This window comes from Apteryx mantelli, chromosome 17, assembly GCF_036417845.1.
Source record: "Apteryx mantelli isolate bAptMan1 chromosome 17, bAptMan1.hap1, whole genome shotgun sequence".
Taxonomy (NCBI): domain Eukaryota; kingdom Metazoa; phylum Chordata; class Aves; order Apterygiformes; family Apterygidae; genus Apteryx; species Apteryx mantelli.
In genome coordinates this window covers 13538318-13561503 of record NC_089994.1, presented here as the reverse complement: position 1 = coordinate 13561503, position 23186 = coordinate 13538318, and the positions used below count along the sequence as shown (strand labels likewise).

Genomic DNA, 23186 nt, shown 5'->3' with positions numbered 1-23186 from the left:
GCTCAAAGGAGTTCTTGTCCGGAAACTCGTTTGCTTGAGTTAACTGTATAGTCTTGTCTAAATAAAGCTGTTGTTGTGCTCTGTGAATTTAGCAGACTGCTTAGCAAAGAGTGGTTGGAAACATCCCACTTTTTTTAAGTTTTGGTCTGTTTTTACCTGACCTTCTTAAGCAGTACTAAATTTCACTGCTCTGTGCGTTTTTTAGCAGGCTAACCGAAAACAACTTAAGGAACTGCGTGCCTGCCACTGTTAAAAGTTCCTTGGTATCCGTGTTTAAAAAAAAATTCAGCCATGTGAAGTACAAATATTTTAATGTTCACACTACTGTGCACTACTTAAAATGGTGCATTTGTTGTCTCTTTAGGTATTCATGGCAGCAAATGAGAATTTTACCATAAGTTGGGTAGGAAAGCCAAATTTATTTTTTCCTTGACATTAAATGAAGACAAATGAAATAGTGCTGCTCATAATATTTATTGGAGTAAGACTGGGGGAAGGAGAAGATCAGACACTAATGCTGTAGGTGGTTTGTCTTAGAAGAGAAAATGACAGGAAGAGCTAGAGCCAGAGCGAGAGGAAGACCTCGAGGACAGGAGACTGCTATTCCTTCTGTAGGAGCTGCATCTGTAAGTTTGTTCTCTTTTTAATTAGCACGGCAAAGGTTTGAAATGGCATACCTCAGCTACTTCCTTTTATTGCTGCACGTAGATATGTAATGTCAGGTATATGGTCACATTAAATCCTTTTGAATAAAATTTTTTGTGTGTGATTACAAACAAGTGCTTTATTGTAGTACAATTGTCCTAATAGAGCTAGTCAAAATAGGTAGACATTTCTGTATTATGCTTTGTTCACTGTGATATCCTGCAGAGAAGCAGGTCATATTAGGCTGTTGATGAATGTTTGTCCAGAACGTGGGTCTGGCAAGTCTTCTGACCTGATCCTAATGTTTTTTGTTTTAATATCAAGGGCTTTACGTCTCCGTATTTGAATTAGTGCCCTGTAAAAAGTGTAACTTGAAGGTGGCTGATACTTTTGTAACTCAAGTCACTGCCACAGACCTGGAGATTTTGTTTTAAAGCAGTTCCTCAAATCTGTCAGTTCTTAATAACCATCTTTCATCTGAGGTGTGGTTAGAGTGCAGGAGTGCCCCTAAATCATTTCTCACCAGTATCAAGCAGATGAGTTTAAATCATGATAGAAAGTAGTTTATGCTTCTGTTTCCCAAATAGTGAAATGTGCCTTGCTTTACCATTAGCATTGATGCACCTTACTGAACCGGGATCAGAGCTAATAAACCTAAGAGACCACATTAGTTTGAACGTGGGCTCTGCTTTGGGGAATTGCAGGATATGTACCTTGTACTCCGAGAGCGAAGGGGTAGAGCAGATTCGGGAATGGATTGCTGGCAGCTTATGACACTGGCTCCAATGCTTTGTTGTAGGACAGGACAGAGCCAAGCTGGCTCGGTAGCTCAGGTTTCAGGATTATCCTTGATATTGGCCTGTTGCTTGCTTCCACTTAAAGTAGATTTGGTTACTCAGCGGGAGGGACTAACCACACTGTTGTGGCAGACTGCTGTTTTGTGGTTACATGTAATGTGAAACTGTGAAGTATGGGATTGCTCCTGGCTGAAGATTCAGTGTTGTAGTCGCTGAATAGAATAAATGTCTGGTTTTTGTTTGTTTGTTTTTTTATGGGAAGATTGCATTTTGGGGGGAGGGGAATCTCCAGCTGGTTCAGCTTATTCCAAAGTATTCTTCTAGACATGACACTTTCAGTATTTCTTATTCACTGGACACTAAAGTTACAAGAACTGTTTTTACAAAAATAAGTAATCTTTTGTTTGGAGTATCAGATGATGTGTTAAAAATTTAAAATTCAAAGAATTTGGATGGGGCTTGGAAAGAGGAGGATTGCATTTATTACTGGTTAAATGAACATAAAAATCCAAAAGCTTGTTATTTTGGAGTTTGACATGCAGAGGAATAATTCTAATTTCTGTTCTTTGTAATACTAGTTATGAAGCTGAGGATAACTTTAATATTACTGAATAACTGATACATAAGTCTTTTTTCTGTTTTAAGTAACTGAACAGTTACAGAAATTTTGGTATTCTGGAGTTGGTTAGTGGCTTTGTTTTTACAATACTCTCAGCATTATGTTATTTCTTCTCCTGTGGTAGGAAAAGTTGTTCCCAACTGTTGCAGGCTTTGCAGGTTCAACAGACTTTGCCAAGTCAGCTGTCTGGCCATCTGCAACCTCAGCAGCCATGTCCTCTGCCGTTACTGTCAGCAGGAGAGCTTGCTGGCCGTGGGCGACAGAGAGGCCCTCTGGGTGTTCCAAAAACAGAAGGTGAGAAAGGGAGAAAATGAAATTTATTGCCCACAAGAACGCGTACTTTGGACAGAATGCAGTTAATATGTTCTTTATATTATATTTCTAATTCTTTCTTTTCAAAATGAGATTCATGACTAAGATTTGGAAAAGTGTGCCTATTTTGTGATCGCAGTATTGTTCTAATGTGCTGTGTAACTAAACTAGAACTTTGAAAACTACCTTAAATGTGCTGAACTTAAACAGAAAACCATTTTCTCTGTCAGAATAGTTTAAAAAATAAATATCAGTTGACATGGTCAACTACATGAATTCCAATAACAAACTTCATTTGGATACCTCACTATTATTCTCGAATTGGAATCAGGAAATGCAGCTTTCTTACCTTTTTCACATCACAGTGTCTTTAAGCAATTCATTGAATTGGCTGAAGCTGAAATGAAGGATGTGTCCTCTCTGTTTGCAGAAGAGATTATTGACTCAGATGATACAGGCATACCTCGGAGATTTTGTGGGTTCGGTTCCAGACCACCGCAATAAAGCAAATATCCCAATAAAACGAGTCACACAAATTTTTTGGTTTCCCAGTGCGTATAAAAGTTATGTTTATACTATACTGTAGTCTATTAAATGTGCAATAGCATTATGTCTAAAAAAACAATGTACATACCTTAATTAAAAAATACTTTATTGCTAAAAAATGCTAACCATCATCTGAGCCTTCAGCCAGTTGTAATCTTTTTGCTGATGGAGTCTTGCCTCGATGTTGATGGCTGCTGACTGACCAGGGTGGTGGTTGCTGAAGGTTGTGGTGGCTGTGGCAATTGCTTAAAATAAGGCAGCAATGAAGTTTGCCGCATCGATTGACTCTTCCTTTCACAAAGGATTTCTCTGTGGTGTGCAATGCTGTTTGATAGCATTTTACCCACAACAGAACTTCTTTCAAATTTGGAGTCAATCCTCTCCAACCCTGCCGCTGCTTTATCAACTAAGTTTATGTAATATTCTAAATCCTCTGTTGTCATTTCATCAGTGTTCACAGCGTCTTTACCAAGAGTAGATTCCATCTCAAGAAACCACTTTCTTTGCTCATCCATAAGAAGCAACTCCTCATCTGTTCAAGTTTTATCATGAGATTGTAGCAATTCAGTCACATCTTCAGGCTCTACTTCTAATTCTAGTTCTCTTGCTGTTTCCACCACATCTGCAGTTACTTCCTCCAATGAAGTCTTGAGCCCCTCCAAGTTATCCATGAGGGCTGGAATCAGCTTCTTCCAAACTCTTGTTAATGTTGAGATTTTGACCTTCTCCCATGAATCACGAATGTTTTTAATGGCATCTAGAATGGTGAATCCTTTCCAGAAGGTTTTCAATTTACTTTGTCCAGATCCATCAGAGGAATCACTATCTATGGCAGCTATAGCCTTACAAAATGTTTTTCTTAAATAATAAGACTTGAAAGTCAAAATTACTCCTTGATCCATGGGCTGTGGAATGGATGTTGTGTTAACAGGCATGAAAACAACATTAATCTTGTTGTACATCTCCATCAGAGCTCTTGGGTGACCAGGTGCATTGTCAATGAGCAGCAACATTTTGAAAGGCGTCTTTTCTTCTGAGCAGTAGGTCTCAACAGTGGGCTTAAAATATTCAGTAAACCATGCTGTAAACAGATGTGCTGTCATCCAGGCTTTGTTCCATTTTTAGAGCACAGGCAGAGTAGATTTAGCATAATTCTTAAAGGCCCGAGGCTTTTCGGAATGGTAAATGAGCATTGGCTTCAACTTAAAGTCACCAGCTGCATTAGCCCTTTATAAGAGAGTCAGCCTGTCCTTTGAAGCTTTGAAGCCAGGCATCGACTTCTCCTCTCTAGCTGTGAAAGTCCTAGATGGCATCTTCTTCCAATATAAGGCTGTTGCATCTACACTGAAAATCTGTTGTTTAGTGTAGCCACCTTCATCAGTTATCTTAGCTAGATCTTCTGGATGACTTGCTGCAGCTTCTACATCAGCACTTGCTGCTTTGCCTTGCACTTTTATGTTATGGAGACAGCTTTTTTCCTTAAACCTCATGAACCAACCTCTGCTAGCTTCAAACTTTTCTTCTGTAGCTTCCTCACCTCTCTCAGCCTTCATAGACATGAAGAGTTAGGGTCTTGCTCTGCGTTAGGCTTTGGCTTAAGGGAATGTTGTGGCTGGTTTGATCTTCTATCCAGACCCCTAAAACTTTCTCCATATCAGCAGTAAGGCTGTTTCACTTTCTTACCATTCGTGTGTTCGCTGGAGTAGCACTTTGAATTTCCTTCAAGAACTTTTCCTTTGCATTCACTACTTGGCTAACCGTTTGGTGCAAGAGGCATAGCTTTTGGCCTGTCTCGGCTTTTGACATGCCTTCCTCACTAAGCTTAATCATTTCTAGCTTTTGATTTAGAGTGAGAGTTGTGTGATGCTTAGAGGCCATTGTAGAGTTATTAATTACCCTAATTTCAATATTGTTGTGTCTCAGGGAGTAGGGAGGCCTGAGGAGAGGGAGAGAGACAGGGGAGCGGCCGGTTGGTGGAGCAGTCAGAACACACACAACGTTTGTCGATTAAGTTTGCTGTCTTATATGGGTGCGGTTCGCAGCACCCCAAAACAATTATGATAGTAACATCAAAGATCACTGATCACAGATCACCATAACGGATATAATAATAATGGAAAGGTTTGAAATATTGTGAGAATTACAAAATGTGATGCAGAGACATGAAGAGTGAGCACATGCTGTTAGAAAAATGGTGCTGATAGACTTGCTCGACTCAGGGTTGCCACAAACCTTCAATTTGTAAAAAAACGCAATATTTGTGGAACGCAATAAACCGGAGCGCAATAAAGCGAGGTATGCCTGTATATTGCTCCAACTTTTTTCAGGTGGCTAACCAGCTGTTCTATCTAATCATTAGTTAACTGTCTGTAAGTCTTAGGAAGCTAATACGTATTACCTGAATGCTATGTTTAGATGAGTTTACTATATAACAAAAGCTGAAACTTAACCTTTCATAGTTTCTCTTAATTTTGTGTAGATCTCACTTTTAAAATTAAAACTGTATTTAATTCTGATTTATAACTAAAGCTCCTTTGTCGTTCTTACCCTTCCCCAATTTTCAAAACTATAGAATGTCAGATTTCAGCGGGCTTTCAGGAAATGTCTTTAGGAGACAGGGGTGGACGTCGTCGAGACTTCCATGATCTTGGGGTAAATACTCGGCAAGCCATAGAACATGTTCGAGAATCAAAAACTGGTACGTTAAGATTATATATAGAGCTATAAGTAAACCAGAATGGTACTGTTTTATTTCTGCTTTTAGCTTTTATTTGAAAATCGGAACTGACTGTATTACAATATCACTTAAAGAGCCAAATAAGCAAATCTTTATTGTGTTTAAAAAAATATGAGTTGCTCCTGATATCTGAAGAGGAACAGTTAGGTGACATGTCTGATGCCGAAGTACTTCAGACAAATTGTATAGTGTTTTAAATTCTAAGTATTTAGATAGAAATAATGCTTTTATTATCCTGATGTGCACTTCTCCAAGCAAGACTTATCTTTTAGTTAAAAACTTAATGATATTTTATTGAAATTGTTACCTAGACTTGTTTGGTTTCTTATTTCTCTGCTTGTCTTGTAAGGATCTATGTTTTTCCCGTGAGGGCAATATTTTCTACCTTGACAACTTCAAATTAAACTAGTGTAGTTCAGTATTTAGCTTAGTTAAAGACTTCTGAACTAACTTTTCTTGGTGAGATTTTGGAGCTTGCTGGAGCTTCAGTGCAGTATTACAATCAGTTTGTTTATCTTCATGCCACAGCTGAAGCAAATTATCAGATGTTTAGCTGTTTCTCTTCCGCACAATCAAGGCAAGCCAGGATTATTTGGCTTCTGTATGTTTGCTTCTATAACTTCTTGTTTGTAATACATTCACCTGACCGAATTCATAAAGATGTCCGAACAAACTTTGAAATTGAGAACTCTTTGAAAGAAATGTTTTAGTGATTAAAAAGGTGCAAGTTCTGTGCTAATAATACTTTTATATTGCAGGTAGCTCTGAGACATCACAACAATATTAAATAGTGAATATAGTCCTCTCTTGCTTAACTGGATGATAATTGGAGCATGCCACAGGCCCAGGAACAATGGGAATTGCTTCTGCTTGAGTCAGTTTGGCCTGGAAGCAGTATAGCCATTTTCTTTCTCATCTAGATTTTTCTGTCTAGCGTTATGTTGATGCTAGCTCATGTATATCTGTACTTTATAGGCAGCTGTATTGGTGGCCTTTCTTTTTCTCTTTATAACCTTGTACAGTTTTCTAGCATAATTAATGTGCTGTGCATCTGGTGGGAGTTCTTGTTTTCATCTGGCTTATTCTCTTTTGGATAGAAAAATTTTTGATCAAAATCACATAAAAATGGATAATCAATGATCAACTGCAATATATTTCTTGTATTAGATGTGTCTTTAATTCTAAAAGAAATTGAAATGAAACATAAACAGATTGAAAGAAATCTTGAATTAAGTAACTGATCTGGAGTTTGTTCTCACAGTGTATTAGTTTCAAAATCTTGAAATACCAAAAGGAATGTCGTATTACTGCATATGAATGGGAATGTGGATATCTTTGCTGATTGATACGTGGTTAATTTTTTGTTCTGTGCCTATGATTCATGTAAAGAAAGAATAATTTGTCCACACCTGGCCACCATTCTGACAGAAATTTATCTCTATTGTACCTGGTTCTTCTCCTTTGGGAGACAGGCTACTGATCTAAATGCTTGCATCATTCCATGAAACAGTTTTCCTGCTAGATGAAAGAATTATGAAAAGATCTGATAATCAGGTGGCTACCTATGATCATACTGTGCCTATGTGAGCATTTTCTATAGCTTATGGTGTTAGGAGAGTTGCAGTAAACAAATGACCTCTAATGTTTGAATCGATGACTTGCTATTTTAAACTTTCTCAAAGTTGTTAAAATGCTACAAAAGTGGTAGAACTTTTTTATATCTATTAACACGTTTGCCTGTCATTTTAGGTTCTTCAGGTATTATGATAAGATTAAGTACCAATTATTTTCGTTTGACGTCTCGACCCCAGTGGGCTTTATATCAGTATCATGTTGACTATAATCCTCAAATGGAAGCACGCCGTCTTCGATCAGCTTTGCTCTTTCAGCATGAAGAGCTAATTGGAAGGACACATGCATTTGATGGAGCAGTATTATTCTTGCCAAAAAAACTAGGGAATAAGGTGTGGTATGAGAATGCTATATTCTTTTTACGTTGACTTGCTTTTTATGATGCTTCCTGTTTCTTACTAGTCTGGGTGAACTTTGTGAATTGCTATCTTGTGAGCCATACTTACTGCATTGAATATGTAAGTATAAGCTAATTTACTTGCCTGTAGAAATTTGGTAATAAACTTCTAATTCTGATGCTCAGGTTCTGCAGGCTAGAATAATCCGCACATTTGTCAATAGTGCAGACAGTATTTTTCTTTTAGTTTTCTTGCTGCTTCAATCTTTTCATAGCTTGTGTATTCTTACATCCAACATAATTGAAAGGGTGGGTCACTTTGACTATACTGTACCCTTACTAATGTTCTGTTCCGAGTTGTCTGCTGGTAGAAGATGCTTTGGAATGGCCTCCATTCTGCTCAATTAGTCTTTTTCACCTGAATGAACCAAGCATTCAGGTTGCAGTTTACAATCATAGACAAAATAGGAATTTGATTTCCTACTAAGTCTTGAAATTATTACCTGGAGTCTTAATGTGCTGGTGCAGTTCAGTATTAATGGAGCAAAGTCCGGACATAGCCCTGTTTGCCTCTGGTTTTATTAACCAGCCTTCACTCTCTCAGGTTACTGAAGTGTTTAGTAGAACCCGAAATGGAGAAGATGTGAAGATCACAATCACCTTAACGAATGAGCTGCCACCTACTTCACCTACATGTCTGCAATTTTACAACATAATTTTTAGAAGGTTTGTTTTCCAAGTTATATCTCTGTTTGAAAAATATGTGGCTTAAGTGTTGCCTTTCCAAAGGATGGACTACAAATCTATATGACAAATTTACATTTGTCAGACTTTGTAGCTACCATTACTACATGGCTCACCACACTCGGCTACATTTTACTGTGCTATGAAACATGTGTTTCATGCGCATGCTTCTGGCACATACCAGTGTGAAATGAATTTGTACCTTCTTTCTGAACAGGTAGATTGACACTAGAGTGCTAACTGCTGTAGACAGTTCCCCTCCCTCTGTCCACCTTTTCTGCATGTGAATTTGCCTGTTAAAGCAAAAAGTAGTGTGGGACCTTAAACTGACATACTACTTGCATAATCTTTCCATATAACTTTGATGCCTGGAGTACCTAGTTTCATCTGAAATGTAGCCTGGTTAGACTGCTACCATCAATTGGTTGGCAAAAGGCTGAGTTGTGTGCTAACTTATTCTCAACTGCTTAGTTGTTATTAACTTTGCAAGTGTCCATGGCATTTCTACATTTCATTTAACCAGAAGTTCACATTGTGACTTGGTTTCATCTAGCCAGATGAACCAAAAATAAGGTTCTGCAGAAGGATGGGACTGTGGGTAGTTTGATTGGCTGAATAATAATAGTAAATGACATCATTATTTCAACTTCTAGGCTTTTGAAGATAATGAATTTGCAGCAAATTGGACGTAATTATTACAACCCCAGTGACCCAATCAGCATCCCTAATCACAGGTTTGGAAAAAAGGATACCCAGGTTTAGCAGGGGTGGGGGGGGAGGGAGGAGGGAGAAAGGATGATGCTTTCATATCAGTCCAGTGATTTACCTTCTAATAAAACCATAGGCTTAAAAATTAATACTCCTGAAGCAGTACAAGACCTTATGCTTTTAATTTCTTTTATGTATAACTCTAAGATCTGATTATTCTTTACCAGTCTGTGTTCTGCTATTACATTTCACTTAAATGTTAGAAATCTTCCTTAAATATCTCTAAGGCTGAGATCTTTGAGTACTTTAATTCTAAAGCTCATGAGTGTCCAGCCTTCATTCTGAAGGCCATTTAGTCTGCCAAGGAAATTCATAGCTGGTTGCATCCCACTGGATGGGTAGTTTTGGAACTAGCTTATTGGTAGCTGTCATACCCCACCCCACCCCCTTGGCTGCCCCAGAGTGTGACTGATGCTTCTGGCTGGCCCTAGGCCTGTTTTACATGTTGGTAAGCTCCAGTTTGACTGGGGCCCAGTCATATGATTGTGGTGCACGCTCTTCCATTAGACTAGCCTATGTAATCTGGTTGGTGGAAGAAATTGGGCAGTGTTCCTCTAGATAAACTGTTGGCCTTTGACTCTTTGAAATGTCTTGAATACCCAAACACTTTTTACTTAAGATATTTAAGACTAATAGCATGAAATGAATTTCTTAGGTTTTGCAGCATCCTTAGTTCAGTTATATTGCTACATCATTAAATTAATCTTTTATCTTAAGTTGATTAAAAAATGTTTTCTGGCCTTTTGGGATCTTGCTTATATTTAGATAATGGTTTCTTTGTGTTTTGACTGCTTTTCAGTATCTAGGAAAGTAGACGGAAATAAGGGAGAAAACAGAGATGTTTTAAAGCATGCTAAGGTTCTGTATGTTCTCTTTTGACAGGTTGATGGTTTGGCCAGGCTTCACAACTTCTATTCTCCAGTATGAAAAAAGCATTATGTTATGTACAGATGTGAGCCATAAAGTTCTTCGTAGTGAAACAGTGTTGGATTTTATGTACAATCTCTATAACCAGGTCGAAGAACAAAGATTTAGAGATGTCTGCACTAAAGAACTGATAGGTCTAATTGTTCTTACAAAGTAAGATGTTTAAACTTTTTTTTTCCCCTAATATGTGTTAAGCATCAATTGGTGTAGGTTGTTACAACAGAGTATATGGCATAGTCAGATGGGATACCAGTGTGTACCAGAAATAATTGAAAGCCAGATAAATCTGTCCTGGTGTAGTATTCTGACTTGGCTAATGCTACTTGATGCTTGCATGCCTGAGATCAGACTAAATGATGTATTTATTGTGCCTATATGGCTTGAAAAGCTATTATCTCTGGCTTTTGCATGTTGCAGTCTCTTTTTGCTTGGCAATATATCTTAGCAAATACAACCTTAAAACTTAACTAAATTTGCTTTATATGAGCCAGTTGCACTTCATTTAGTTAAGGTGACTTGTGAAAGCCAAGAGGGCATCATTGTTTAATTTGCTTTAATTATGGTTCTTGTTAGCCTGATTAGTTTATTTTCATGTGTGACTCAAACCCCTCTCCCCCCTTATATGTTTTTAAGTTGCTGCTTAAATAATGAACCTGTTCGCTGACTGATGATGAACATAAAAAAAAAAAACAACCTACTTGGCAATGGTGTTAGTGCCATTACTTGGTATGCAAACCAGGGACTTAGTATCTCTGAGAACCAATTATGACTTTCTGACAGAGAAAGATAAATTCTAGAAGATTTGGTGTTATAGCTCATACCTATGTATTTTACACTTTTTAAAACATTCATCGAAATCTTAGTAATATAAGTTTTCCCTCTTCCCCTTTAGTTCTTAATGATTTAAAAGAATCTTTTAGCAGTCTACAAGTAGAGTTGGTATTATGTAAGATAAAGAGTCTCTTAGGATTCTTGTCTCTTAGGATTCTTGTCTTCTCAGACTTCTTTATTTTTCTGGGTTTTTTCATGTTCTGAGGTAGACAATGAAGTATCAGAAAGCATGAAATTAGCATCGTTGTCAGCTTAACAAACTGATCAAGGTGACAGCATTTGCAAAAAGCAGGAAATGCTTATTGGATTGTTCCTGTTTTTTAATCAATTCTACTAAAAGCTAAATTGTATCTGTTATAATGGATAACTCGAAGTTACTGCTGATGGAAACAAAGTTTCAGCTTACATGAGTACTGCAATTAACTCTCTTCTCACAGTTCTATTTCATTTATATTTGACTTAAGATTTTTTAAAAACTCATGAAATGTTTTATTCAGGTACAATAATAAAACATACAGAGTTGATGACATTGACTGGGATGCCAATCCAAAGTGTACCTTTACAAAAGCAGATGGCTCTGAAATCAGCTACATAGACTACTATAAGATGGTACGGAGTTTGTGCATTCTGCTTAAACTTGAAACTTCAGAGCGTCAGTAGAGGACTAGTTATAATGTATGGATTAGTAATTAATAGTCATCTTTAGTAGAATGCTATCTTTAATGGATATTATAGAATCTGAAAGAAGTAACTACCCTAGATGGCATGCATTCCACTTGAGTTATTTCATAGTGCTCAGATTGCAAGATTGCACTTACGATAGGCTGGACTGTCCCTTTTCAGCTGACTATTACAGTTTGATTACTGGAGGTAGAATAAATGGACAGTCATGTTAAGAGAAATTACTGTTTGATAATTATAATTCTTTGAGATGCAGTTTATGTATATCTTTCATAGCTTAACCTTCTCTGCAGCTGAGTCCTACTGCAGAAATTAGTGTTTTTCTACGCATCAGCTCCTTCTGTAAAACAGGATGGGGCAGTTGTGTCCCCTTCTCCTGTTTCTGTTGAAAGGGTGAGGGAGTATAAGTGGTCACCTAAAATGTACATTTTTATGGCATTGGCTTGTCCTGAATAATACTGTTTACTGAGGTAGTTGGAGAATACATACTAGAAATAGCATGGGATTCACTGAGCCTTTTCCAGGGAATAATTTTTTTTTCCTAAGGATAAATAGGGCAAAAAGTTCCCCACCCCCCAGACCGCCTTCCAGAACAAAATATCAGGCTGTTCTTTATTGATTTAATAAAATAGAACCAAAAATTATATTGTCCATTCCAGTGCAGGATGGGGTTTATAACTGATAATTTTTCTCTGGCATTTGTCATTTGTTGTGATCTAGTTTTTGTTTGTTTGTTTTTTAAAATGCTACCTTTTGCATGTATCTTAAGGTGTAGTTCTCATTAGTGTGTCACCAATCACTTAAGACTGGAAAAGAGGTAAAGTAGGAAGTAATGTTTGTAACATTACTGAGAGTAATGACTCTCAGTTTGTGTCATGTTTCTTCCTTCTAAATCAAATTAGGGTCTGTTAAAGCAATCTTGCCAAGTGCAAGAGAGGTTGAAGAAGGGGAGAATTTCAGAGATCTACTTGGAATCTTGTTTGATTCTTGTGATGTCTTGAGTTAAATCCCCCTGTAGGGCAGGAACCTTGCCCATAAATGATCATCCTGATCTTGAATTAGATGCTTTGGGTGGTGCTGACTCGAGCAAAGCAGGAGGATTGTTTCTATTTTATCCTGCAACTCAGTAACTTGATATCATAAGTAGAGAGGATAGTGAGGATAATGCCTCATTTGGCATTTTCTGGCAGAACCAGTTCCCCTTAAGTTAGACATACTGTTGGGCAGGGTTTTTTTCCCCCTAGGAAAACCATTCAGTTTCTAAAGTGAGCATTATTACTAAGAAAAGTGTGTGTTATGAGTAAACTAACACATATTTCTAATACAGCAATATAATCAAGAAATTACTGACTTGAACCAGCCTCTCTTGGTCAGTCAGCCTAGAAGGAGGAGAGGAAGCCTCATGCCAGGACCTGCTGTACTAATTCCAGAGCTGTGCTACCTAACAGGTACTGTAGCAGGGGTTTCTAAGCATCTATCAAACTGTATCTCCTACCAGAACTGGTAGTTTGACAGTAACCTTTTGACAGATTAAGTAGAAATAGTTTGCTTGTATAAATGTGAGTTTAGAAACATGTTTTGAAAGGAAAAGCTTAGATGTTTAAATGAGGCTGTAAAGTTGAGGGATTTCTGCTGTTATATAGCCTTCACATATGGTGTTGAACATTGGCCCACTGGTAACTTGTAGACTTTTTGGTGATGAACTTCTGTTGAAAAGAGAAATTTACCATACAGAAAATAGAAATATTTTATAGAAAATTTTATAAAATGCTAATACATAAATACATATTTTCATATGTGAGATGTTCACTTTGCACTTGCAATACCTGTCCTCTCAGCACTGCCTTGTTGTGCTTTGCGATTATAAACATTGAGCTGCACTTCTTGCTCTTTAGTGTCAAGTAGAAAAATCCAGAAATTCATTTTCCTTAATATGCAGGGTTAACCGAGAAGATGCGTAATGATTTTAATATGATGAAGGACTTGTCTGTTCATACACGACTGACACCTGAGCAAAGGCAACGTGAAGTTGGAAGACTTATTGACTACCTACAGAAGTATGCTACCTTGATATTCTGTGCATCTTTAGCATGAAAGATTTGTGTGAGAAATTTCTATTGCAACAAAACTTTGGAAAACCTATTGGCCTTAATAAATAAATAATATATATATAAAATGGATCTCAGCCAGACACATTTTTTATGTTTTAATTTAAATCTTGTCTTTAAATAGAGATGACAGTGTTCAGAGGGAACTTCGAGACTGGGGTTTAAGCTTTGATTCTAACTTACTATCCTTTACGGGAAGAGTTGTTCAAGCAGAAAAGATCCATCAAGCAGGAAGAGTGGTAAATAAACAACTTAAAATCTTTTAGACCTCTTTACCAATGAAACAGATTGTTAAAGGATTAAATGCTACTTGCTGATTTATTTTTTTTAAAAAGGGGATTATGTGTGAAATCATTATAAACAAGTCATTTATTGTCCAAACAGGACATTTCTGAGCTTCTCAAATTGTTTGTAAGCCCTGTTTAAAAAAAAAAAAAAAAAAAAAAAAAAAAAAGTCTGAAGATTTTTCTGATTTGCATTACGGTAATGTCTTCCTTTCAAAACAGTCCCGTCTGTCTATACAAAGTGGTTTAAGATATACAAACTAGGAGAATAGAGATGTTTCTAACTAGTTTCTGTTTATTTAAAATGCTAAAGCTTTCAAATGAAAAGCTATTAATTATTTGATTTCGGTGGACAGAATCTATTCACTAATCATGCAGAATCTATTCACTCAAAGCTGGGTTAAGTCTTCAGCATGAATAACTGAGCTTTCAATGAAATAGGAAATTGGTTGCCATAAAATACTACAGATCTGCTCTATAGTAGTCTGTGCCCTGATGCTGTGTCAGTCTGTTGCAAATCTACAATGGAATTAATTTTTAACTCAATCATGTCATGCTCTGCCTATCCTGGAAGTTCTTCAGGAAACAGCATGTCAGCATCCAATAACAGCGTTCCTGTGCTTAACTGTTAATTGTATCTCTATGATTTGAATTTCAGATTTACTGTGTTCAAACCTGTTACTAGTTAGTTGTCAATTTTTGACAAAACTTTTCACCAAACTGAAATCAGCCAACCCACATGCATGCTAGTTTACAACTAATATAATTGATGCTCATGCTGTTAATTAACAAAACCTGCATAAGAGGCTCAGTTGGAGGAACTTTGTTTGTCAGTGGATGCTAGATGGAAAAGGTCATTTCACAGCATCTTAATCTGTATATCTGTGTACTTGCTAAAGCTTTTTTTTTTTTAATTCTAATTCTTGAAAAGATCTGACTTCTGTATAATACTTTACTGTTTCTTAAGAAGCAGTTACTTTATAAAAAAATGTGAAAAATCAGATCTAGGGAGGAAAATATGTCCGTACAGAATCAGCTATGTCTCTTACAGCTGTATCTGGCCAAAATCTGTGCAGCAAATAGTAACAACTTATGTGGGGTAAAAATCAGAAGCATCTTCACATAATTTCAAATGAAGTGTTTAAACAGGATGGCTTGAAAGGATTAGATAAAACTTATTTTAAATTGGTCAGTGACAGTAGCATAAATTGAACAGATTAAAATCGTATCAGATTTTTCTAGGCAGGGAGTTAGAGCCTATCCTTGATGTGTATAAGGAAGTAGCTTTAGTATAGCTTGTCTGGTAGGATGTTGATTTTCTTTATTTCCTTCCCCCTCACCCCAATGCTCATTTACAGTTTGACTACAATCCTCATTTTGCTGACTGGTCGAAGGAAACTAGGGGAGCTCCCTTAATCAACGCAAAGCCTCTGGACAACTGGTTATTAATATACACACGGCGCAACTATGATGTTGCTAATGCATTACTTCAAAATCTGTTTAAAGTCACACCATCCATGGGAATTAGAATGAACAAGGCAATCATGTAAGTTTTTGAGGCATCTGCTGGGAAATACTTTTACACTTACTAAAGTATTTCTGTTAGCATGCTTAGGTTGTTAAATGAAGAGATAGTATGGAATTCCATGCTACCTGTTTCTGTAATGTTTTAATAAAGTTGCTTTTGGTATGCAGATTCTTCAGATGTCTCAAGTGACAGAGTTTTAGTCACACTTCTATCTGTGGAAGCTTTTGCTGGGGGTTAGGCTTGCCAAAGTCTAACAGTATTAGACATCTAGTTATTGAGCAAAACCTTCTCAGATAGAGCTATGTCTAATATAAGGGGGAACATAAATGTTCATGCTGACTTTGGACATACCCTGATTTGTTCTCTTTACAAATATATTCTTTGACTGCTTGTGCTTGTTTTTAACTTTGGCTTTAGTTGCTGTTGGAAGCCTAAATTGGAGGCAATTCCTCTGAATGTTCAAGAAGTGTGAATATTGTATGTTTGTTTTGTTAACAGGTATAAATGTGACACTTTATACAGTACTGATGCATAATACGTATTTATGCTTTTGTTAAAGTTTCAATAACTGCCAATTATTTTTTCTGTAAGTATTCATGGTTTTTGCTCTTCCTTTTCAGGATTGAAGTAGATGATAGAACAGAAGCTTATTTAAGGGTTTTGCAACAAAATGTTACCTCCGACACAAACATAGTATGTATTTGAATCCCTAATTTCAAAGCATGTTAATCTCTATAATTTGTATCTTGATAATACTAATGGATACGTTCTCAGAAATAAAACTCATGGCTCCTGAGCATCTACTGTTTCCTACATGCCTGCTCTCATACTCCTGTTCAAACCTCAGACTATCTAGAACACTTCTCTGGAAAAGAACCTTCATACTTGGTCCTGAAGTATAGACACTAAAACATTCCAAAAATTCCTTTCATTGTGAACTCTTCAATTTTTCTCTTGTGTACAGGAAATATTCTCGAAAGAACTACAACTGTAATGTAAATCTGAGACTAGCGTCTTACAATTTTTTTTTTTCCTTTAAAGGTAGTTTGTCTTTTGTCTAGTTCTCGAAAGGATAAGTACGATGCTATCAAGAAATACTTATGTACAGATTGTCCCATTCCAAGTCAATGTGTGATTGCTCGCACTTTAAACAAGCCTCAGAGTATTATGTCCATAGCAACAAAAATTGCCTTACAAATGAACTGTAAGATGGGTGGAGAGCTTTGGAGTGTTGAGATCCCAGTAAGTAAAAAAATATATATATATATAAAAATATATATAAAAAAAATTTTACTACCCTTTATCTAGTATTCTTTTTCTACTTTTTTTTTTGTGTGTGTGTATGTAAGAAGAGGTGTGAAGTTAAATGTGAGATAAGAGTTGTAGAATTCTAAGAATTCAATGCCCATGACTTAAACTTAAGTGTCCTGAAACCATAGAGCATATATCATGATCTGTTACACTGTAGGATGGAGGTGACAGGTACTTTTGGCATGTCTGCGCTTACTAATACATGTTCTGTGTTGATTCCTTTTAAGCTGAAACAGCTAATGGTTGTGGGAATTGATTGTTACCATGATACTGTATCTGGGAAGCGGTCAATTGCAGGATTTGTTGCTAGCCTGAATCAAGCAATGACCCGGTAAGATTCTAGTACCAAAGAAAAAAATAAGTCTCTTTAACATTCCCTTAACTGAAGATAAACTTTTTTGTGATGGGTCATGATATAAAAGTGTCTGAATTGCTTTAACTGTATTGTTAATTGTTTTTACTGTTAATGAGAACTATGTATTAAAATAAGAACAGACTTCACTTGTGAATTCTTCCTTGTGCTCTGTCCCGTATGGACAGCCTTTTCTTCTAGAGTGCTTGTAGGAGGTGGCAAATGGTGGGGCAAGGGTTGGGATAAATAGTGAACACTAGGGTGACAGACTCTTCTCTCTTTTGTGTTGACTTATTCGAAAGCTTTTTGGATTAAGAATTTCATGTGATGCTAAGGCACTTGCCTGCCACAGGAGCTTTGCAGGGGCAGTATTCTCATACAGTATACTAACTCTTGCTTGCGTGCCTTGTCCCTTGGTAGCCCTAAAGACTAAGCGGTCATAGCCATTTTCAAAACAACTCTTTATTGAAGTAGACCTAGGAAGTGCTTTGAAGGTCATCTTGTATTTTCATCTTCGCAGGTGGTTTTCACGCTGTGTTCTTCAGGATCATGGGCAAGAACTTGTGGATGGACTCAAAGCCTGCTTGCAAAGTAAGGGAAGGCTTGCTACTCTTGCTGAGTCAGATTTAAGGAATGATAGCTTTGCTTTTTCAAAACACACCTCTGCTGACTTGAGGGGAAAGATTGCCAACTTGCACTTAGATAAAAACAGATTAAAAATACAGTTATAAATGTTGCTGACAGTTAATAGCATTTTGCATAGATTCTGTCACTGATTCCCTTGTTTCTTAGCCATAGTTAAGTAGTATCAATATCAGTGCACCTCAAAGAATATTTTGGAGGAGACTGATTTAAAGGAGATCAGAATTAATTTTACTTTAAAGTGAACAAGTTTTCTTCTGATTTGCATCACTCTTGAAGAAACCTATCCTGCAGAACAGGTGGAGGCAACAATTGTAAAATAGATGTGGTGGGTTTTGATCTGTGAAAGGGATTTGTTTTAAGCTTACAAATAAGCAGCCCTGAAGTTTTTAGAGTATGGAAGGAATGAATGATGCTTTCATTGAGTATGGATTTGTTAGGATAGTATACTTGTGAACAGTTATATAACCCTGAGATTGCTTCTTGTTTCTCATCATGGTTATTGTGTATATTATCTCTGAACAGACTTTGGCAATGCAGATTCAGAAGTCTTTTCCATTTAACTTCTTCCCTCAGAAATGTGTTCCTTCAGTCTGATATCTTGTTTGCTGAATTCTGTAGATAAATGGTTCTAATTATGTAATCGAACGTATACTACTACTTCTAATATAATCCTGTAATGTATGTAAGAATGAGATCCTCATATGTTCAGTGAAGTGAGCCATTTTAGGTGAGATTTTTTTGGATGACTGATTTCAGTTTAGAACTATCTTAAGAGCTGAGAACTGAATAAGAATAGAGAATATGACTTTGAGATTTTAGTATATGATTAATCTGTTTGCAAAAGATCACTTGTTGAATTACACCAACTTCTGCAGTAACATGTTCTAAAGGGCAGATTCATACTAGAATGTATAAATAGGCATGTAAGATGGAAGGTGTGTGAAGTAAATGTTCTATTCTGCTTGGCATTGCTAAAGCCTCAGCTAAAGTACTGCATGCTCCAGTATTTCAGGAAAGATGAGAGTTCGTGGCAGAGTCCAAAGGAGACAATACTCAGAGGTTTGGAAAGCATGATCTCAATGAACGTGGGATCACTAGACTGAACAGATGATCATGGCGAAGGATACACTTTCAAGTCAACAAAGCTATTGCAAAAGCAATGGTAATACCTGACTGGGTGGTGAGAACTAGCAGGCTTAAGTAAGTTTTGGCTAGGTATTAGGGAAAAAAATGACACCAAAATGGATTGTCTAGGAAGGCTCGAGGTCCACATTGTTGAAGGGCTGGGAGAAAATGTTAGATAACAGTTGAGAGGAATGACAGCTACTTGCTGTCAAACAGACCACTGGACTAGCTAACCTCTTCAGGTTCTTTCTGTGCTGGTACACAGGTAAATCAGAATTCTTTTCTTAGTTAACTTCTGTGCGTCATGATGCATATCTGTTTCAGGTAGCTGAAAGAGTGAGGTCCCAGGTTTCAAAGCTTATTGCTGTTTTTCCAGTAATCAATTTTTCCAGTAAATCAATTTGAAATTTTAGTTTTGGAATGAATTTTAATTATAGATAACTGAGTTTTTCTTATTTATTTTTTAAGCTGCTCTAAGAGACTGGTTCAAGTGGAATAAGTATTTGCCCTCTCGTGTTGTGGTGTATCGTGATGGTGTAGGAGATGGGCAGCTAAAAACCTTGGTTAATTATGAGGTGCCTCAACTTCTGGATTGCTTGAAGTCTGTTGGTAAAGACTACAAGTAAGTATGTTTCCACCAACCCCCTTTTTTCTATACCACAAAAAAAAACCATGCTAGACTACCAATGGAGGTACCATGGAGGAAGATTGTGTCATCTTTTCATCCTTATTTATATATACTTGAGTGCAAATAACTGCTTTTCTGCTGAGTTGTCTACATGATTTGACATATCTAACTTGTAATATAATAACTTGTAATTGTAATATAATAACTTGTAATATAATATTAAAAAAATTAGTATGCCTATCATTTGTGTATGCCATACATATGTATGTATGTGGACACACTTTAGGCCATTCTTGATGCATGTGATAATTAAGACCTTTTTTTTTTTTTCAACTGACTGATCATAACCTGACTGTGATTACATGTGTGTGCTAGGTTAATTTTTTCTTTCCACTTCTAGAAGGACTATCTGTTGTCTAGTCACTTACATTCTGCTCAGTCACTTCTCACCATTCTGCTTTAAAACTGTTATTGATTGCAGTGATTCTTTGACTTTGTTTCTTAATTTCATTATTCAGAGCAGATTATTTGTTGACACAGCAGGCAAGGAGATCACAAAACAAGTTACAGCTGGTAGGAATTGAAGTGCTTCTGTTCAGCTTCTGTCTATGGCTTGCTTTTTACCAAAAATACTGTTAAAGCACAGTAGTGTTGGCTATATGTAAAAGATGGGGTAGAAAGATAGCAGAATCAGATTTGTATTTAGAAGATCACTTTTGCGGCTTTGTGCAATGTCCTACTTAATCTAAAGTAATAAATCAGTAGGGACTTCATCTGTGAAATTAATGCACTGGAGAACTCTAAAGTTGCTTTCAAGTTGAAGCCCTAGAGAATCTGCTCCTGAAATACTCTTGGTGCAGTTTTTCAGGGCAGGTTTTTTTTTTTTTTTTTTTTCCAATTTAGTCCAAGACTTAGTGTGATAGTTGTGAAGAAACGAGTAAATACCAGATTCTTTGCACAGTCTGGTGGAAGACCTCAAAATCCACCCCCTGGTACTGTTGTTGATGTAGAAGTTACCAGACCAGAATGGTAAGTTTGTATAGAAGTAATACTTCTGTTGGCTGGCATCCCATAATAAAGGGAATGTATCCAATGTTAAATTGACTGCTGGAAGTAGAAGAATACTTTCCACACTTCTGCCATTTTGAAAAGAAATCCTAGTGAATGCGTAGATGAAAGAAATGGAGATGCTTAAATTTTATGCATCTACTGTGCAGTATTTCATGGTTTTTGATATGTATGTTTGTATACATTATAGTATTGTATATGCTTTTATTAAGTTTGTGGGGGGGGGGCTTTTTGGTGATGGTGTATTATTTTTTGGTTTAGTACTGAATCGGTGACTACTGATAGGATTGCCCAACTGCCCTAACTGAAATTAAATTCTGTCTGGCTGTAGTATGGACATTACACTTCAAATTTTGTTACTTGGTAAGGGTGCAATTTTTGAGCAAGTGGTGGAACTTTGGTTGATGGCTGGGACCTTACTTTAAGAAGACTCAGAATTACACAGTGCATTGGTGTGTATGTAAAACAAACGCACACATCTCATTGACTTCACTTGCTGGCTGTTGATAGTGATCATTTTTGTAAGTCACACTCCAAAGATCTCTCTGGTCAGGCACCTGGGAAATGGGGAAGAAAAACATATTCAATACACTCTGAAAGGTTTGACTTTGGCCAGGGGACTCTGGAGCTTGTAGAACAGAACCCAGTCTTCTGTGGTAGTACATAATTCTGATTAGTTTTTTTGCCTTTTTTTCTTGTATTATCCCACCTCACTTACTGCAGGTGTTCCAAGTTTTGTGACTGTAGTTTCACAGACATCCAAAGATGGCTTAGGGTGATGTAGTAAATAAGGTTTATAACTAACCTGCATATACACTTAGCTTATCAGGAGGAAAGCTATATGATGAAGGGCTAGGACCTGCATGCCCTGAAAACCCATGGCATATAATAGGATTTATATTCTTCCAGATACCCTGTCCTTTCAAAAAAGAGGAAACTGCATTATTTTGCAGCCAGAGCATAGGCATACTTCTGGGATTTACTGACTGTGCATTAAAGAGGCTTTAGGGAAATAAGTAGGACAAATTTGGGGGGATTTGTATATGTCTAACAAAACCAGCCCTTTCCATACCAAACTTTTGGTGGTTTTGTTTCTTCTATTACAGGTATGATTTCTTTATTGTGAGCCAGGCAGTGAAAAGTGGTAGTGTTGCACCCACTCATTATAATGTAGTTTATGACAGTAGTGGACTGAAACCAGATCATGTACAACGTTTAACCTACAAACTTTGCCACATGTACTATAACTGGTCGGTAAGTATTTTCTCTGGAAAAGGATAGTATTTTTCTTCTAAGATTGAGCGTCTCTGTGCAGTAACAACAGTTAAGACTTATAAGGTGTGCAAAGAGGAAGGTGGAAGAAGGTAACCTTAGAACACCCACGCAGATGCAGAAAGCTTGCAGTTATGACTCTTGACCTAGAGTGGTGGTCTGAGGACTAGTCATGCTAAAATTGTCTCATCTCTCTGACGTTTGAAGATTTAAAGTAACTGTTAGTCTCACTACAGAATAGTGGCTGTCTTGAGCATTGTCCCCAAATTTTATGTCAAAAGCAAAACTGAAACGATTGTTTCTTACCTGCAGAAATACTTCCTTCTGGGTGTGGAGTGGAGATGGAATTGCATCTCCATTTCCCTCAAGACCTCTCCTTTTGCATACTAAGACCAGCACACAATCAGCTCATGCCTGAAATGTGCTTTAGATTTGTCAGTTTGGTAATCATAAACACCTCGCTTGACTTCCCTATGCCCCACCCCCGGTATGATAGAGCATTGAATGTAAACCTGCATGGCAGGTGGTTTTTTCTTTTTTCTTTTTTGTGGGGGCAGGGGGGAGGAGAGGATGATGGAGGAGAGAACCTGTTTACATCTGTGTTTTTATAAAACACATCTTTTAATGCATTCAGTATATGTAATGTTTAACAAATCTGCACAGGTTACAGGGAATATAAGCTTCACACATACCCAGACTTCTGAATTCCAAGACTCACTTTGTTATAGCAAATGCATGCTTTATGCTTTGTTAAATTAATTGAAAATAATTCCTTCTTTTTTTGTTGTTTTTTCTCCTTCTCTTCTGTAGGGTGTTATCCGAGTACCTGCTCCTTGCCAGTATGCCCATAAACTGGCTTTCCTTGTAGGTCAGAGTATTCACAGAGAACCAAACTTGTCGCTTTCAGACAGACTGTACTATCTTTGAAGTTGAAATGTCAGCTGCAAAAAATAGTGCACAATAGAATGTATAATTATCAGGGGGGGTTTTTGTTGTTTTTTTTTAAAGCTAGTTGCATATGTAGGGTAATGTAAATGCACAGCTGTGGAACTTTATTTTCATTGTAGGGGAAAAAAGACTTGAGACAGCAGGTCTGCATTTTGAATAGGACTCTGCTTGCTATAAAAAGTGTACTGTTTTTTTTTCCCTTGGATTCTTCACAAAATATCATTTATTCTTGGTTGTATTCTTGTTTTTTGGGGGGAAGTCCCATGCATAATAAATTTTTTTACCATACAGGGTATTTAGTTATGTTGACCAAAATCCAAGCTTCTCCAGTTCTCACATTT

The 23186-nt window shown here is 37.0% G+C and overlaps 1 protein-coding gene across 1 annotated transcript; it reads left to right on the top strand.

Moving 5' to 3' along the window:
• Positions 1–545: 545 nt before the first annotated feature.
• Positions 546–22824, top strand: PIWIL1 (piwi like RNA-mediated gene silencing 1). Its single transcript, XM_013949188.1, has 20 exons — positions 546–626; positions 2220–2355; positions 5492–5617; positions 7406–7620; positions 8230–8351; positions 9023–9103; positions 10020–10217; positions 11393–11504; positions 12904–13024; positions 13516–13633; positions 13809–13923; positions 15327–15514; positions 16117–16189; positions 16538–16738; positions 17035–17138; positions 17680–17750; positions 19398–19551; positions 20461–20586; positions 21732–21879; positions 22708–22824. Exons 1-20 carry the CDS (start codon positions 546–548, stop codon positions 22822–22824), a joined length of 2607 nt encoding a protein of 868 aa, XP_013804642.1.
• Positions 22825–23186: the final 362 nt, after the last annotated feature.